Raw genomic sequence first — 16734 nt, 5'->3', positions numbered from 1 at the left:
TATTCGTTCCAATCTCTATCACAGTTCCAATGGTCACTGATGATAGAGTTTTGAAGGAATTATAATCTTCAATTATTGATCTGAGAAACAAGATGATGTGTGCAGATCAAATGGTCGAAACTAGAACTTCGAAAGCACATTCAAGTGGCTCTGGGATGTACAAATCCAAAGTTGAGTTTTAGGTCGAAATGGGCCAAAATCATTTTGGCCCATATGTTGTAGTACCTGGGCCCAGGTTAGGCCAGCCCACTCCATCGTAGAATCACGAAAGAACATTGTCAAAGTCAAACCAGAGCGGAATATGTGCATCAGAACGCATTGCCCAATCAACCAAAATGTTTCGATAATCCTTTCACTTAGGGAGGAAAATCACAGGAAACTAATTAAGCTGCTGAGAATGCATCTAGAGCCAGTGCGGTTCATTCTTAAAATGGAAAATAAAAATTGAAACTTCATTCCCAGTAAAAGGCCAAGAAACTCCTAGCAAAAATTCTGTCATCTAACCTGAATCTTCCATTTTACCTCAATAGATTGAAACTATTACCTCTCTTTCCACCTGATCAGAGAAAAGGGAATAGAAGAACCAGAAATCAATCTCATACCCAAATTTGGGTGTGACACTACAAGATGTATAGGTATTTCATGTTTTGAAGCAAACGCATCATGCCAAAAAATTGCCCCATTTTCCTCCATGAAAAATAGGAGGTATTGCAGCAAGAATTCCAATCATCCTTCACTTTTGCCATTTCTTCAGTCTGTTGGTCCTTAATCAGATTAGTTGTGAACTACGGCAACATGTTCCGTGAGCTATCAGATAAGTGACGAGGATGCTTGAAGTGTCATAATTGATGGAGTTTAGTTCAACTCACGTCTGCTGCTTGATGAGAACTGGTTCAACGAAAGCTATGGACTTTAGTGGCTGACATCAATGGCATCTTACTTTTGAGAATCACAGTACTGTGGAAATTCACACTGGCATGGTACTGCTCTGACCTGTAACAAGATAATGGTGTTAGTTAATAAAATATATAGGAAACATCCGCCAGAGACTGATGATGGTGATGGTGGTGAAAGAGAACTTGAACCATTTGCGTTGTTTATGTACCAACTACAAATTGACAGGTTTTCCTGAAATTCACAAATTTGTTAAATATGAGAAGTTTTACAAACACATCTTGATTATAAACTTGATAGGGTATGCGGTCATCATAGGCTGCTAGTTTTTCAGAATCTGAAACATTTTCTTTCACTCCCCCCCCCCCCTCCCAGCCAAAAAATATATAAATAAATAAAATTTGGATGTGGACTATCGGGTGCAGAAATCATTCCTGGCATGCACACCCATATCTGCCACATGACAAGTTGGATGGGGCTGAAATTTTGTGGATATCCCAAGGTCCCTTGCTCACATGCCAAGTTTCTGCCAAACGGAGTTTTCCAAGTGACAAATCAAAGTATTGAAAACCCTAAGACAACCAAAAAAGTGCATAGACCACAAAGGGGGTGCTTGGACAGTTGGACATAAATGAGAGGGTATGTCATTACATGAAAGGGTATATGATCTAATTTTGGCCTGAAATTTGATGCATGACCTATTAAATCATCCCTTAATTAACCAAGGCCCAAATAAGTGAGCAAGACAAGAAAAAGTTCCTCGACTTGCAAGACCAGGAAATTTTTTGCCTTTCTTGTTCTTTTCGATCTAAAATTTCAAATAAAAGTCTGGAAACATCAATTTAGCCCTTCTAAGTAATTGACACATTAATTTATAAAAGGATAAAAATGTATGGTTACAAAACAGATGCACCAAGGATTAAAGTATCAGTATCGGTCGCCGTATCGGTCGACCAAAATTAAGATACGCATCGGAGGGTATCGTATCGTATCGGAGATACACTAAGATACGCTAAAGATACACACATAAATGGATAGGAAACATTTTTTTAAACACTTTTGCATAAAGAATTTGTTAAAAAAAGCTATTGATAACATGTATTATGCATAAACACTAAATTGAGGGTATCATACTAAGAATTCAAGGTATGTAGTTGTCCCATAAATGTAAAATCCTTGTTTCCAACCTTGATTTTCACTTTAATTAGAGAGAAATATGGCTGACAGCAACTTTGGAACAAAAACCCTTCAAAAAATCATTTTTTTCTGAAAAATTACCCATATTGGCCATTATATGACCGTAGCGCCGATACGTACCGATATATATATCGATACTCACCGATACGTGCTGATATATATCGATACGTACCGATCGATACATACCGATACTCACCGATACGTACCAATACATACCGAAACATACATTTTACCTCAATTTTATATTTTTCAGAGTCGTATCGAGGCATGTTGTATCGTATCGATGTGTATTAGTGGTGTATTGATGCATATCAGTATGTATTGTAGGATATATATCGATATGAAATGATTTAAAAAATTCAATGTATCGTATCGGTGTGTATCGTATCGGCCGACTAAATTTAAGATACGTATCGGAGGGTATCGTATCGGTATCGGAGATACTTAAAACCATGAGATGCACCCTTATCTATTTAGTCAAGATCATTTATCAGGGTGGTCAATGAAAGTTTTTTTATTTATTGAGTCGATAAGTCATGTTTAAGTTAACTTTTCTTTTGGTTTGATAAGTATGTTTAGGTTCCAACTTGGTCTTATTTTAAGTGGGGTTCATATTTATTGGAGTAAATTTTCGCAAAACCAGCAGTCATACTCGGGGGTTGTCTTAATTATATCTTTAACACGCCCTAGGTCTTAGTTATATCTTAGGCACTGTTGCCGCTGACGGTTTGGCCTGGGCTTCTGTTAAAGCAAATAAGAACTAACCCCCAAAACTAGATATAAGAGCCCTTAATCACTAGTCCAGAAGTAAGTATTAATTCTTATCACAATTGTCAAGGCATCACCTAGGCAACAAGGTGTGAGGTCACCTTCTTTTGCTGAAGATGACGCAAGGTGTCCCCTAGGCATTGCCTTGTAATAAGCAGGCATGGCACCATATTCATCAACTAATTTTTTATCTCTTTTTTTTTTTCCTTTAAATGTTACAATATTTTTAGATGATATTGTACACCATATTACAATGAAATAAGATACACTGATATTACCAAGTTATGAAGTATAAACCCTAAAACCCAAACCTAAATATATGTTCTTTCTATGCACACTTTGGTCGCCTAGGAACCAAGGCAACAAGGTGCCAGGCGACCACCTCCCCTCACCTTGACAACTACAATTTTTATGTTCTATTTTACTACAGGCAGGACGGTCGGGCCATTAGACTACAAACCACTAGGTAGGAGATTGAAGCCATCCCACATCAACAAGCATAAGGAAAATATGTCCAGTCCAGAGTACCTTAAAAGTATTTTGTGGCATCAAAAAGTGGATCCACAAAGAAAGGAAGAAGAGGAAAAGATAAAGAACAAACCTTACGGAATGTGAAGGAAACCCTCCTTGAACCCCTTCTGATCATGTTGTCCCTCACCATATCAACCTATCAAAAGTATCCTTGACTGAGAAAATTAGTGGTGTGATCAAGAATAGCACTCCTAATTCCTGAAGTTCAGAATTTATGAGGCAGCATGTCTAGTCAAGGAAATTATGCTGTTAATAAGAAGCAAGTATTGATGAATCAATATTCTACACTAACTTTTATTTAACTCACTTGTTCTTCCTATTCTACCAAAGAAAGTTGGATTGATGGCAGCTTCTAATTTGGTTCAAAAAGGAAATCCCAAATTCATACTCTACCCCACCCGTAACCCATTAAAAACAAAGGCCAACCATAAAACAACAAATATATGATGAAAATATACCTTATGATGTGGAATATAGTGATGCCAGGCATATCGCCCCTCCCCAGATAATAGAAGCATTGACCGAGGAGGAAGGAAAATAGACCTCCTTGTAAAACTTGAACAGTAGTCAGGATTTTGCTCTTGCATGCCAGTACTGGAGAGAGATGAAGGAAGCCATGTGCCTTGTGAATATCTTCTGAACTCCATGATACAAGGCCCAGCTAATGAGAGGCTGAAAATTAATCCTTCAAATGTAGAATGAGTATCTATATGTGGAGACAAGCCCACTCCAGGAGGGTATTCATTGACCTATAAATGGATATAAAATTACACAAGATAGAACCTAAATATTGTAAGAACAATAAATAAAAACCACAGAAGTTACCAAAAGAAAAAATAAATGAAATAGTTTAAAGATCAATAATCACATAAACTGAAAAATGTTACTGATGTCCTTAGGAAGGCGAAACAAAAAGATCATGGGAGAATAAGTTGGAAAGTTTGCAAAATATCTGTGCCAGGCTGACTTGAAAAACTGTGTCAATCAAACTTGGAAATCTCACAACTGGTTTCTTAATTGGTTCTGATTAAAGGAGCAAAAAATCATAATGAGAAACCAATGTTTAACTGGATCTATTCAGGATTGATTTATTTTTATCTCATGAGGAAGAACATCTCAACCAACCTCTTACCTCTCCAATAGACTAATGCATTCCCTATGAACACAATTTGCTGCAATTCTGTCTATAAAACACATTCTTAGAGTAAATATCCTACATGTGGCACCATTTTAAACCAAAAGGTGTTAAAAAATTAAACCTACTGTTGTTCGTAATTGTTGCTACATTGCACATGCAGGAAAAGCAAACATCAGAAAGAAAGAATACATAGCCCCCAGCAACTGTAACTAACTCATGTGCCAAGCAAGTTGCCTTGCCTTGTATGCTTTGACTGAGGATGGGTCTCCATCATCGAGATCCTACTATTATTGTGAGAGAATTCAGGCAATAATTAGTGGTTCAGCAAGGGTGAGAAAGGGTACAGGACTCGGTCAACAGATTCTGCCGGTAGGGCTTCTGTACTCATTACGGGGCTCTGGTGATGTTTTTGGGAGTGATTGGCAGTGCTTGTGTTTCCCCTTGGTTCCAACCTCCGTCTCCCCCTACTTTCTTCCTTGTGTGAAGCTTCAGCACCCTAATTAAAAAATTATCTTACAACTTTCTTTTTCATTTTTGTCGGCAAGCAAAATGAACATGTTTAAGTTTCAGTAATTGCTGATTTGGAAATCCAAGTTGACTAATATCAATAGTTTGGTAACCTTGTGACAGGCAGCTCAAATACTAGAGATGTTTATCAGCTTTGGGGAAGGAAAGGAATCCACTAAGGCAGGGTTTATGCTTCAAGTAGATGGGGCATAAGATCTTGATTTGTCCATCAGAGGGCAACCACAAATAGAGGCAACTCCTTTGGAGCTTTTTCGTTAGTAGCCAATTTGACCACATGATCCTAGGGAACTTCCAGAAGAAGATATTTCGTATTCCGTACATTTGGCAGAGTAATGATTTATACTCGCCTGTATGGAACTGTTCCACTAGCAACAGTCAGTAAAACCAAAATCCATCAGGAATTCTCTTCCTTAATATTCTTCCACTAATAAAGATGATTTTTTTTCCCCTTTGATGCATAGCACAGGGACTTTCACTTGATTTGAAGGTTTAAAGTTCAACCTGCTAGTGTGAAGATGCGGGTCGAAGTGCGGGACTTGCACCAGGATAAGGCCTTATTCCTTCGAAGCATAGCATCCACACTCATCCTCAGAAAAGTGAGTCAAATTTCCAAAGTAAACTTTGCATAGATGGGCAGCTGATGAAGGTAGGAAAAGAAATAAACAAATAGCTCAAGCGGACTTTCCCTCCCAAATAACAATTGATCTCAATAAATATTAGTCCCAGGTATCAAATAAGGAAAAAAGACTTGAGAAAATAACCAAAACAGTAGTTGCATCAGTAGGGAATGAAGGGTTGGATTTCTTCAGTCAATTGACTAATATAGTCAAGTTTCAGTGCTGCATATCAGCAGGCTCAAGAAATTACTGGAAACAGAATTACGTACAACAGGAAAGAAACCAAATTGGGTCAAGTTTCAAGCTTGTGTATCAACATACTAGAGAATTTCTACACAGTTAACCATATTGCTTCTTTTTTTTTTTTTTTTTGGGGGTGGGGGTGGGGGTGGGGTGGTGGGAGGGACACCAAATCACTTCATTGTAAGTCAAACCAAACAACAAGGAAGCTGATTGTGCAATACGGAGGAATAAAAAATCAGAAGTAGACTCAAAAATATAACTCAGATCAGAAGAACCAAAGATGGAGTCTCCCTCAGTAAAGAGAGTTGCAGATTACTTAGATCATATTAATCTCTCCAGGCACTAGACGCTATAACTAGCAGAGCAGCCAACACAAAAACTACAGTGCACATTGTCTTCTGGATAGCTTTCATAGACAATCACAATCATACTAGCTCGAACAGGATAGTATGGGAAAGGTTCATGGAATGACCCATAGATATAGTAGTTCTCTCTCCTCGCATCTTGAACCAATCAACCATCCGTAAATACAAATCCCAATGTTCCTTCAACTCACCATTCAACTATTTATGTATGCCTATTTGGAAATATCCAGACATTGTTGGCAAAATTCTTATTTTTGAGGTGGAATGGAAGTCATTGCTTTTGGCCCCGTAAAATCACCTCCTAATAACAGAACTGGTTCCGCAAAGAACGTTCAGAGAACTGAAGAACTATACTTGGAGTCCAAATTAGATAGACTGAACCTGAGATTTATTGAAGAAACAATTTCTGATCCTCAAACAAGCAGTAATTGAAGTGATAGAATCATAGTTATCAAGGCGGAAAGGCAACCAAGGTGGAGGGTCTTCCTAAGCACTTCGGCGATAAGGAGGGCACAAGGCGTCACCTAGGCAAATAAAACATTCTAGTGTTGCATTTTTTATGTAACCATTTTATTTGGCACAAATAGCATATTAAAAATTATATAACTCTACTTATATGCTAAATAAAGATTAAAGATTCATCTTAATGCAACGTATTCATCAGAAAAACAATTAATAAAGTGAATAAACTCAAAAATCATTAAACCACATCCAAGTCATCAAAAATCAACATTTAGAAAAATGTTCTTGTTTTTTTAATAAGTTTGATTGGTCAAATGATTTTATTTTTACATGAGACTTTTTGTATTAACTATAGCACTAAACCAGCTTCCCAACAAAGCTAAGATTACTTTGTAATGGCGAAGTTATGTTCCAGTCAAACTCATTTTAAAATGCGTGAATGCTGTTAAAATTGCCTAAATGAAAATTATTTTATGGACATCAAAACAAAAGATTGTTTTACCGGACTTTTAGTTTTTAACAATGTTTTACCAAGATAAGATTTATGAAATTTTCAAAATTAAGAAAACCCCAGCATTTGAAAGTTAAAAATCGCCCCTCCACCTAAAAATCCAGTTTTTATTCTTGGCTAGGGGGTTGACTTTTATCTTTTTGGAATTTGATTTTTAAACTATTTTATTGGATTCAAATAGGGGAGTTTTTTTTTTTTTATTTATTTATGAATAATATCTTAAGTAAATGAAATAACAAACATAGATAAGTCCCAAAGAAAAGGCGTCATGTAATGCACTAAGGCGATAGTCACCTAGGCCCCCAAGAAAACCGCCTGGACGCCAAGGCGGTGCCTTGACAACTATAGGCAGAATAGCACTAGAAATGATTAACAACATAGTTGTCAAAGCTCTAGGCAACCCAAGGCATTGGAGGGGGCCTAAACACGAGGTGACACCACTAGGTGACCAAGGTGCCTGGATGCCTAGGCAACGCCTTGACAACTATGTTTAACGGAAAGAGGAAAGCGATTAACTAGCAGACTCACGAGGATGTGAGTACCATAGGTAGATGCACAAAAAACCACACACAACTTCTAGGCTCCAAGCTTCTCAGTTCAATTTGGAGTTCAAGAAAGGAACTTTATTTATAAGAGAAAAATCAAATTCAAAAGAGACTAGACTTGTAAATTTATTTGAAATTAAAACTCAAGTAGCCTATTCCTAACACAACTAGGAGTTCTTAAAGCAATAAGAAACTAAGGCTAACTAGAAAATAAACAAAAAATATTATTCCTACTTACTACCTATAATGTAGGCCATTATCATGAATAGCCAGTGGACCAAAGGCCCATTATATATAACCAATTCCAAGACCAAACGAGACCAGACAAAGCTTAATTCAGCATAGCTCATTTCTCCTTGAGGCTGGATGAGGAATCTACAACATCCAAAGCACTTTTCAGGCCCAACTTCAATCTTAGCCTGCATCAGGAGCACTGGATCCTTTGGCACAAGAACCCTGCTAAGTCTCGAATGTACACCATTATGATACTTCATCTAATTGAAGTTTGAACACACCAACCTGATCTAAACTACTTGGGTTTCTATGCATAACCTATTTCAGCATTGCAACCTGTAAGGTCTTATCAAAAGCAAACATTTCCTACAATTAGTGAAGGAAGTACAATAAATATACTCTCTGGGCAAGGAATCATGTAAAAATTACTCTCTTATGCCATGATAATTACCTAAAAGGAGTTCCTTGGTGAGACAACACTGGCCCCAGTATCTTCCTACAGGATCCATGAAACTCAACTTTTTAGGAAGTTCCACACAACCGAGGTCTTGTAGGCATTAGTAAGTGTTTAGGGATTCAGAGAGTAACATCATCAATGAATTAATATTAGCTCAGGTGCCATCGGTGAAAAAGGTTCCACTACAGCTAAAATTACATATCTCTGGCATGAGACTCATTAGGTGACCTAGACAGAGGTTGAAGGTCATTCTACTTTTATTGTTAGTTTGATGCCTTTGTTAGCTGATGGCTTATGGAGTCTCTAATGTCTTTATCCATTAGGTGACCAAGACAGAGGTTGAAGGTCATTCTACTTTTATTGTTAGTTTGATGTCTTTGTTAGCTGATGGCTTATAGTCTCTCACTCATCTATTTCATGTGGCCACATCCCTAGGGGTTTCTGCAAATATCTGATGTAGACCTACAAAGACATTGTTGATGGGTTCACCGAATATGGGACTTTTTAGGATTCCATGTACACTGGTCCCTAGAGTGGACAAAAGCTTCTTACATATCTTTGACTTATTGTCAACTTCTTCTCCCTGCAATGTGGGCTCTTCATTTTTATTATCATGCCTTCATAAAATTATTAATTATTAAGAGACCTAAATTGGAATGTAATTGTTTGCGTACTTGTTATCATCGCAATATAAGATAATCAAACTATATTACAATATTCCAGAAGTTCCCTTTTAACTAATTCTATGGGTGATATAAGCTGGGATAAATCGAAGATCAATGGTCTTTTGGGTGAAGATCAGTATAGATGAAGTTTTCAAGAATATCATCAGCATCCAAATAATGGTTCAAGGATTGTCTAAGAAATGAACATCAATCAAACAGTGAATATGAAGACATACATGCACGATAAACTAACATAAATTATAACCATCTCATTTATAGTGCTCTTAATTATTCCATGGAAATTTCTTGACCTTCAATTTGCTAAAAAATAGACAACCTAAGTACTAGAAATAACGTGGCAATACCAAAATAGAGAAAAGCGGGTAGACTAACTCATGGGAGCTGCCTACAATGAGGCCAAATTCATACAATTGAGGGATGAAATTATTGATCAAGGAACGGCCAGAAACAGAGAGTAAAGTGCTAGATTATGTACGTATTACCATGCTATAATTCGAAACTTGAAGTAAGGAATCTTTTATAAGCTTCTATTGTCGAACTCCACCCTACTACATTAGAGCAAATTTTGTGGAAACAAGAAACAGATCTCTACGTACCGTCAGTTGGTCCAAAGTAACATCTTCAGCCTTTTCAATGTGGGGAAACAATGAGATTTTTTCAAGTATGGGAGAAACAAAGTGAGGAAGTTCACCCAACTGCTGTTCTGTATTAACATTCCTCGCCTGTAATGACATGGAGAGACGTTAGTAAGACTTGGAAGATGAAGTACAAGAAAAGCATATTGATCAATTAACAATGAATCAAAGAATATCACGTGTCCAACCCAGTGTAGGAAGAACTAAAGATTTGAGAACCACATAACTTTTATTTTCCTTTTGAATACAACAGCAACAGAAAAGCCTTTTCCTTTTGAATATACACACATAACACAGAATAAAATGGAGGTTGAAAAAGTACAATAGACATCTCAAATCTGACCAATTTTGTGAATGCCAACCTCCGAATACAAAAAATTCCACACAATTTACTAGCACCATGTAAGAAGACTATCTTTGCAACATTAGGCTGATAATCAAGCAAATTGTAAGGTCATATTGACTTGCTTATATTCTACAAACAGTTCTTTTATAATCTCCAGTATCTCTCTTGGTTGAATGACGCTTTCCTCATCAAATGATGCTTCACTTATAACTCCTGTTCTTTGTTAGTCCATTAATTATTTTCAGTAAAGAGGGGTACTTCCCTCATAAGCCTTACTCTGAAAATTACTAAAATTCATTATACTAAAATATGCAGGGATTAACTAGTAACCATACATTACAAATTATTTTGAGTCAACACCAAGAAGTAGAGAATAAACCATTAGCAATCTATTTTCCATACATAGTCATCATTAACAACCAGATAAATCAAAAACCCCTCTGACTTTTTTCGCTCTGGCATGCCGTGAGCCTGTGACCCTCTGTGACCTCCAATGCCCCTCCCTCCCCCCTCCGGCGGCCCTTACCGCCGGAAACCCTCCCATCCTCTCCGACTTACCTCTCCCTTCCCTTGACCTCACTGCTCCCACCCTGCCTAGCTCTGCTACTTCACCCTCTCCTCCTGGTCCATCCTCTGCTCCTGAGAATCGTTCTTGGGTGACTATCGTCTCCAACTCCTCTCCCATCCCCTATGTTCCTCCCTCATCTACTCCTTCCTTTGCCGGCCACTTTCTCTTCTACCACCCTCCGGCCACCCTTAACTCCTCTCCCGTGGGCCTCTGCCCCTTGGATTTTTAGACCCTGAGATTTCGAAATGGAAGAGCTGTGTTGTGGGTTCCTTTCTGGGAAGCCATTCCCCTTCCTCCATCGTCAAGTCATCGCTCATGAAGCAATGGAAACCTATGGGCTCCCTGTCCACTTACATGTTAGACAATGGGACTTTCATCTTGAACTTCGATGTTGACTCCGACAAAGTTGTGGCCATCACGAGGGCCCCTGGTACGTGGGAAAAAATCCAATCTTTCTCCGCCAATGGAATGAACATACTTCATTCAAGAAAACTGAGCCTACCTCCATCCCGTTGTGGGTTATCTTCCCCAATCTGCCCCTGCACTTCTGGTGTATCAATGGCCTTAGCTTAGTTGGCTCCCTCATCGACAAACCTCTCTATTCCGACAAGTGAACCAAAGTTATGGACAGGCTATCTTTTGCGAGAATCTGTATCAAAGTACAAGCCAAACATCCCCTCCCAAGCTTGATCAAAATCATTGACGGGAATGGCCATTCGTTCGATCAGGAGGTGAAATATGATTGGATTCCTCCTAGTTGCTCCTCTTGCAAGTGCTTTGGCCATAAAACCTCTTACTGTGACAAGCTTACAATCTCTGTCCAAGAAACCTCCAAAGATCAAGCCGCGGTTGCCATAAATCTGTCGATGCCATCGGTAAATCCAATCTCCCAGGAAGCCATCTTCACACAACAAATCGGAAAAAAAAATAAGAAAAAAAGCAACCGGCAGTTGGCTCCTGGTCCAGTGTCCCTCCCGACGTTCGAAGACATCAATACTACCACTGGTCCTTCGTCAACCTCTTTACCCACTGGTCTCAACCCATTCTCGATCCTCAGGATGGCAAACTTAGTTTTAGCTTCTGATGGTGACTCATCGGCTTTGCTCGACTCTGAGATTAACATAGCTCTTCCTATTTCAGAACCTTCTCCTCCCTCTAGCCAGTCCGTACCTACTTCGAACCCCAATTCTTCCGTTCCACCTCTATTGCCTCTGCCCAGTGTCCCTTCCACCTCTGTCATTGGTTGTTGTGCGATGAACTCTTCATCGATCCCCTCTCCTCTTTCCTCAAACCCTTCATCTTTATATCCTGTCCACCCAGCACCAAACCAAACCAGCTCTGAACCGTCTGTCCCTTTGAGCCAATTCTTACTAGTCCACCTTCATAATAAATTCTCTAAATTCCCGATGGACCACCCTTTTTACCCTGGAAACCTTTATAACCCAACCTACCCATTTAATAAGCCTACACATCCCATTTCAAAACCTGACCCACCCATCACCCATCCTTCTAACTTGACTCACTCGCCTTCCCTACTCGACGTTGTAACTCTTGACACCCCTGATGGTCACGGCACCTGCTCTTCTTCGACGTGTGTCTCTTCTCCAACTAGCATCTCTGCCTCCTCCACCGTGACTGCCTCCTGCCACCGCTCGACTCTGCTGACCCTTTCTCAAGGTCCAGACGCTTGCTCCAACGCTGCTCATAACCCCACTTTGAACTCTGGAATTGCCGTTGGCCTGTCTGCTTTTAACTCCCTCATTGACGACAGTTCTAGCGACACCTCTTTGGCCTTGGAAGGCCCCTCTATCCTCCCCACCTACTCCCTGACCATGGAAGGGATCTCCACCTCTTGCGAAGTACATCCTCCTGTCGAAGGTTCTGGTGCTCTGAATTCTCTGGCCTTGGAAGGCCTCTCCACAGCCGCTTTTTCTGACTCTCTTGTTCAAGGCCGTCTGCCCCATACTGACGGTTCTGATGGTTTGATGATGTGCTCCACTTCGTCCTTGGCTATATCTGGCCAAACTAGTGCTGCCACTGGGATGGCTCTGCATATGGATATACCCCATCCCACCTTTGAAGATCAATTCCTTTTGGCTTTATTGGCCATGAAGGATTCTCTGATTGTGGACTCTGATGCATTTGAGCTAACCACCTCCACTATCCCTTCTAGTACCCCCCAACTCTCCCACAGCCAATGCCTCCCCCCTGGTTAAGCTTAAAAAAAAAAAAAAAAAAAAAAAAAAAAAAAAAAAAAAAAAACCTACAACATCTTCCAAGTCCTCACCCAGGTCCATAGCCAGCCCTCCACCTCCCTCCCCCGTCATCGGCTACACCCAAAGATCGTCCCTCAGACCCATCCCCCTGCTCCCTGAGCAAAGAAAGTGTTGCCCAATACCCCCAACCTCTTATGATCCCCTGGACTGTGTGGAATGTGCGGGGTCTCAACTCCCCGTCCAAACAAGCAGACATCCGATCCCACATCCATGCCTCCAAATCCAACCTCTGTTGTCTACCGGAAACTAGAGTTCTGGAACCCAAAGCTACTCGCATTATCTCCTCCATTGCCCCTTCCTGCCAAAAAATCATAGACCCAGATTTTGTCCTCTCGCTTCTGAAAACTAAAGACATCTGTAGGGGTGGAAGGAGTATACTTCTCATAGAAGTCGAACTCAGTCCACAGTGTCTGCAACTCATAGTAGTATTATGATAGAGTGAGCCCTCTCTGCCTCAGGTCACAAATCTTCTGGCAAAGCTCAAAGACCTAAGCATCATTTCCCCACCTGGGAATAGATATCCTAAATAGACTTCTAGATCTTCGCAATGGAGCCAAGAAGGAGATAGCCACATGAAAGCAGTGGCAACATGGAGTTGACAAGGAAGGTAATAACCAAAGAGTTGGCACACTCCTACTTGTCAATCTCAGGACCAGTGGCGCTTCGTGGTTCTAATGAGGTACTTGTAGTAGACATGGGACTTGATGGAGATGCAGACTGAGCGTGACCACATGAGGTAGTTTATGCCATCAAGCTTGATAGCACAAGGAGGAAAAGTAGAAAGAGTCGTGGTGTCTCCGCCAGTAGAAGCAGACAAGGCGATAGACATGGTTGCTACTCAAGGAGGCTGTGCAAATAGGAGACACTAGCGGTAGATAGAGAAAGCACCAAAAATCCAGAAAAGACTAGAAAACCCAAAAATTGATAAAAGGAAAAAACTCTAAGAAATCGATTTTGGGAATAGCTCTAGAACAGATACCTCAAGCGGAAAAGTGGTTGGTACATAGCACTACAAGGATAAGGAGCACCAATCGCAATAAGCATCAAGACAATCGGAGCATCAAGTAGGGAAAAAGCATCCTGGCAATGGAAAAAATGATTTCAAGGAAAAAAACCCTGAAAAAGTGAAAAAAAAAAGGTTCTGGGTCTCTCAGATCATTGTAGAAGAAAGTCTGAGAGCCTAGGGGAAAGATGGATGGAGGCTAGAAACCCTCTTGTAGTTTAAGAAGCTCCCACCACAAGAGAGAAGCAAATGAAGAGAGATGGAGGGAGGCGCAGATGGAAGGAGGGGCTAGGAGAGAGAGAAACGAGAAAGAGAAGAGAGAGAGCGCTTAGGGTTTCGGACCCTATGGATTTGATACCATATTGGATGGGATAATGACTTCTGTCAAATATGACACCAGCCGTCTTTATTTATATAATAGAGAGAAAGTTCTAGAGAATTACAAAGGCCTTTAAACCCCTTAGGGTCCATTTAGCAACTAGCATCGTCCCTAAAACCTATTATTAAAACAATAATATTATTTTATTGGAAAAAATAATCACTAATAGACACGTAATCATCAAAAATCCAAGTCGTCAGAAACTACATACCATCTAAAATAAGTAAAATGCATATCATCTCAACCAACTTGTTCACAACTTTGTTTTTCTCTATGTCTAAAAAAAAAAAAAAAAAAAAAAAAAAAAAAAAAAAAGGGAAAAACACCTAAATCGAACTCAAGGCATCCATGTGCATACACGAAGAAAACCAAGGAACATACAAATTCCCCAAGAAAACCACCAAGTCTTAGAAATTTCATTTGATCTGTCTACCCTCAAGATAGTTGATGCAAATCCAAGGGCCTCTCAAAAGTACAAGCGCAGGAGGAAGAACCAGACCTGAAGTTCCTCATAGTTCAGAACTTTGGTCCAAGTTTTTTACCAGTATTTTGTCTTAACCATTGTTCAGACTTTCTATTCCATGAGTGAGGTTTTACAAAGTTGTATTTAGTTCCTATTTTAATGTTTCTAGAGGGCTAGGCAGGTATCATAACTTCCAGCCCCTTGGTTTCTATTATATATAGTTTTAGAGACTTTATAAGTTCTGGTCGAAGGGATTCCTCCTACACATGGGGGTTTTCCTATTCAACTTGTTTCTATGAAGTTATAATAAAGTGAAGGGGTTCATATCCCCACAGCCCCACCCACTATTTTTGACAAACATTCAGCATTATTCATGTATTTTCTGTGAGAAACAGAGTGCTTTTGTGTGATGCAACAGCAACCCTGGTGGAAAACCAAGTGGACTGTTGTGATGCTGGTTGAGTTCTAGGTGGGAGGCCTAGTTCATATCCTTCTTCTTCTTGATGGAGTAGCCATAGGGAGAAGAGGGAAAATTGCACAAAGAAAGGGGGGAGAAAAGAATCATAAAGCCCCAAGGCTCTTAATACTCAAACTCAATTCATATTTTCTATTCTCTAATTTTGTCCACTAGTTACAATCAATATAAAGGGAAAATAAAAGACATAATTAGAACCAACTGGAATAAGAAAACTACCATAACTAAGCAAACCAACTCTACTAGGACTCACTAAATTGTATGTGACCCAAATAAAAGCCAATCTTCCTAAATAAAGTAAATTTCTAAAATCCTATGGACTAAGGACTCAATATGGATCCGGTTCATCTCTGTCCAAATACCCAGATGGGTATAGATCGCTCTATGGGTGCGTATCTACATCAATTCCCCCGATGTTGAAAAAAACTCGTCCACAAGTTTTGTAGAACGGGAGAATCAACACCAATCAATCAGTATCCATCCTTGCCTGTATGAAGTCACCATCAAAACCATGATTAAATGCTATGAAATCCACTACGCGAAGTTCATTGATGAAATAGTGACTCGGGAAGATAAAATCGATCGGGTCACTGAGGAGATCAACCAATTTTAATTTTTCCACAAGTTGATCTTCAGCTTCCAACAGTGCCATCTCATCTTCTACCATTGGTGATTCATCTTCTGGTTCGTCTACCTGTTGTTCAACGGCTGAAATCACATGGTTGAAGGTAGAGTGTGCTAGGGATTTGAAATCCATACAAAGTCGTTGAGCCTCATCGAGCTTCTCTATTATAAATTGCATTTGTTGATGGATATCCGAAAAAAGATTGAGATCCATTGGATAGGTTTTACTATTTAGAATCACTATGGATGAAGTGAGTGGCAAAAGGGTAAATAAATAGAAGGTGAGGAGATGATGGCCAAACTGTAAATACTGAAATTCAGTTTAAGTTACAAAAGGATGTATCACGTGTGAGGCAGGGTATAATTGAAAATAAAGAGAATTATGGGATAAAAGGAATTAAAAGATGAAGAACAGGTAAAGTGGGAAAACAGAATAATAGAGAAAGTAAAAGAGAAAGGCTGGGGGTGGAGTTTATGTTACCGACAAAAGAGGGCCAGTAATTCTCCTTGAAGACGTTGGAGAGTCGGGGTCGACGGCGCAAATCCAGGTATGATCCTCTCTCTTTCCCGCCATCTCCTTCTTCTTCTTCTTTCTTCTATCTGTCTGCTTCTATTTCTTCTTCTGATTTCTGTTCTTTCTTTTTTTTTTTTTCTGCTTCTTCTTTCTTCTCATTCTTATTTTTCTTTTCTGTCTACTATTCTCTCTTCTTCTTCTTTTATTCTTTTCTTCTTTGCTCCTCTTCTTCTGGATTCTGATTCTGTCTTCTTCATCTGGTTTTTTTTTTTTTT

General features: G+C 39.5%; 1 protein-coding gene across 3 annotated transcripts in view; it reads right to left on the bottom strand.

The window, feature by feature from the left end:
• Window positions 1-404: 404 nt before the first annotated feature.
• The window catches only part of LOC122081925 (alkylated DNA repair protein ALKBH8 homolog), a 46327-nt gene continuing 29997 nt past the window's right edge, over window positions 405-16734 (bottom strand). For 2 of the 3 annotated variants that reach the window (XM_042649342.1, XM_042649343.1), the window contains 4 exons: window positions 9773-9898; window positions 3849-4139; window positions 3461-3526; window positions 405-993 (listed from right to left, as the gene is read on the bottom strand). In XM_042649342.1, the coding sequence (XP_042505276.1) occupies window positions 937-993; window positions 3461-3526; window positions 3849-4139; window positions 9773-9898 (540 nt within the window). In that variant the 3' untranslated portion in view covers window positions 405-936. Of the gene's footprint in view, window positions 994-3460; window positions 3541-3848; window positions 4140-9772; window positions 9899-16734 lie in introns of all 3 variants that reach the window. The other variant, XR_006141255.1, reaches the window with a different exon arrangement.

This window comes from Macadamia integrifolia, chromosome 6 (assembly GCF_013358625.1).
Source record: "Macadamia integrifolia cultivar HAES 741 chromosome 6, SCU_Mint_v3, whole genome shotgun sequence".
In the NCBI taxonomy this organism is placed as follows: Eukaryota; Viridiplantae; Streptophyta; class Magnoliopsida; order Proteales; family Proteaceae; genus Macadamia; species Macadamia integrifolia.
Note: the sequence above shows the minus strand (reverse complement) of the source record. Positions and strands in the feature narration are given on the sequence as shown.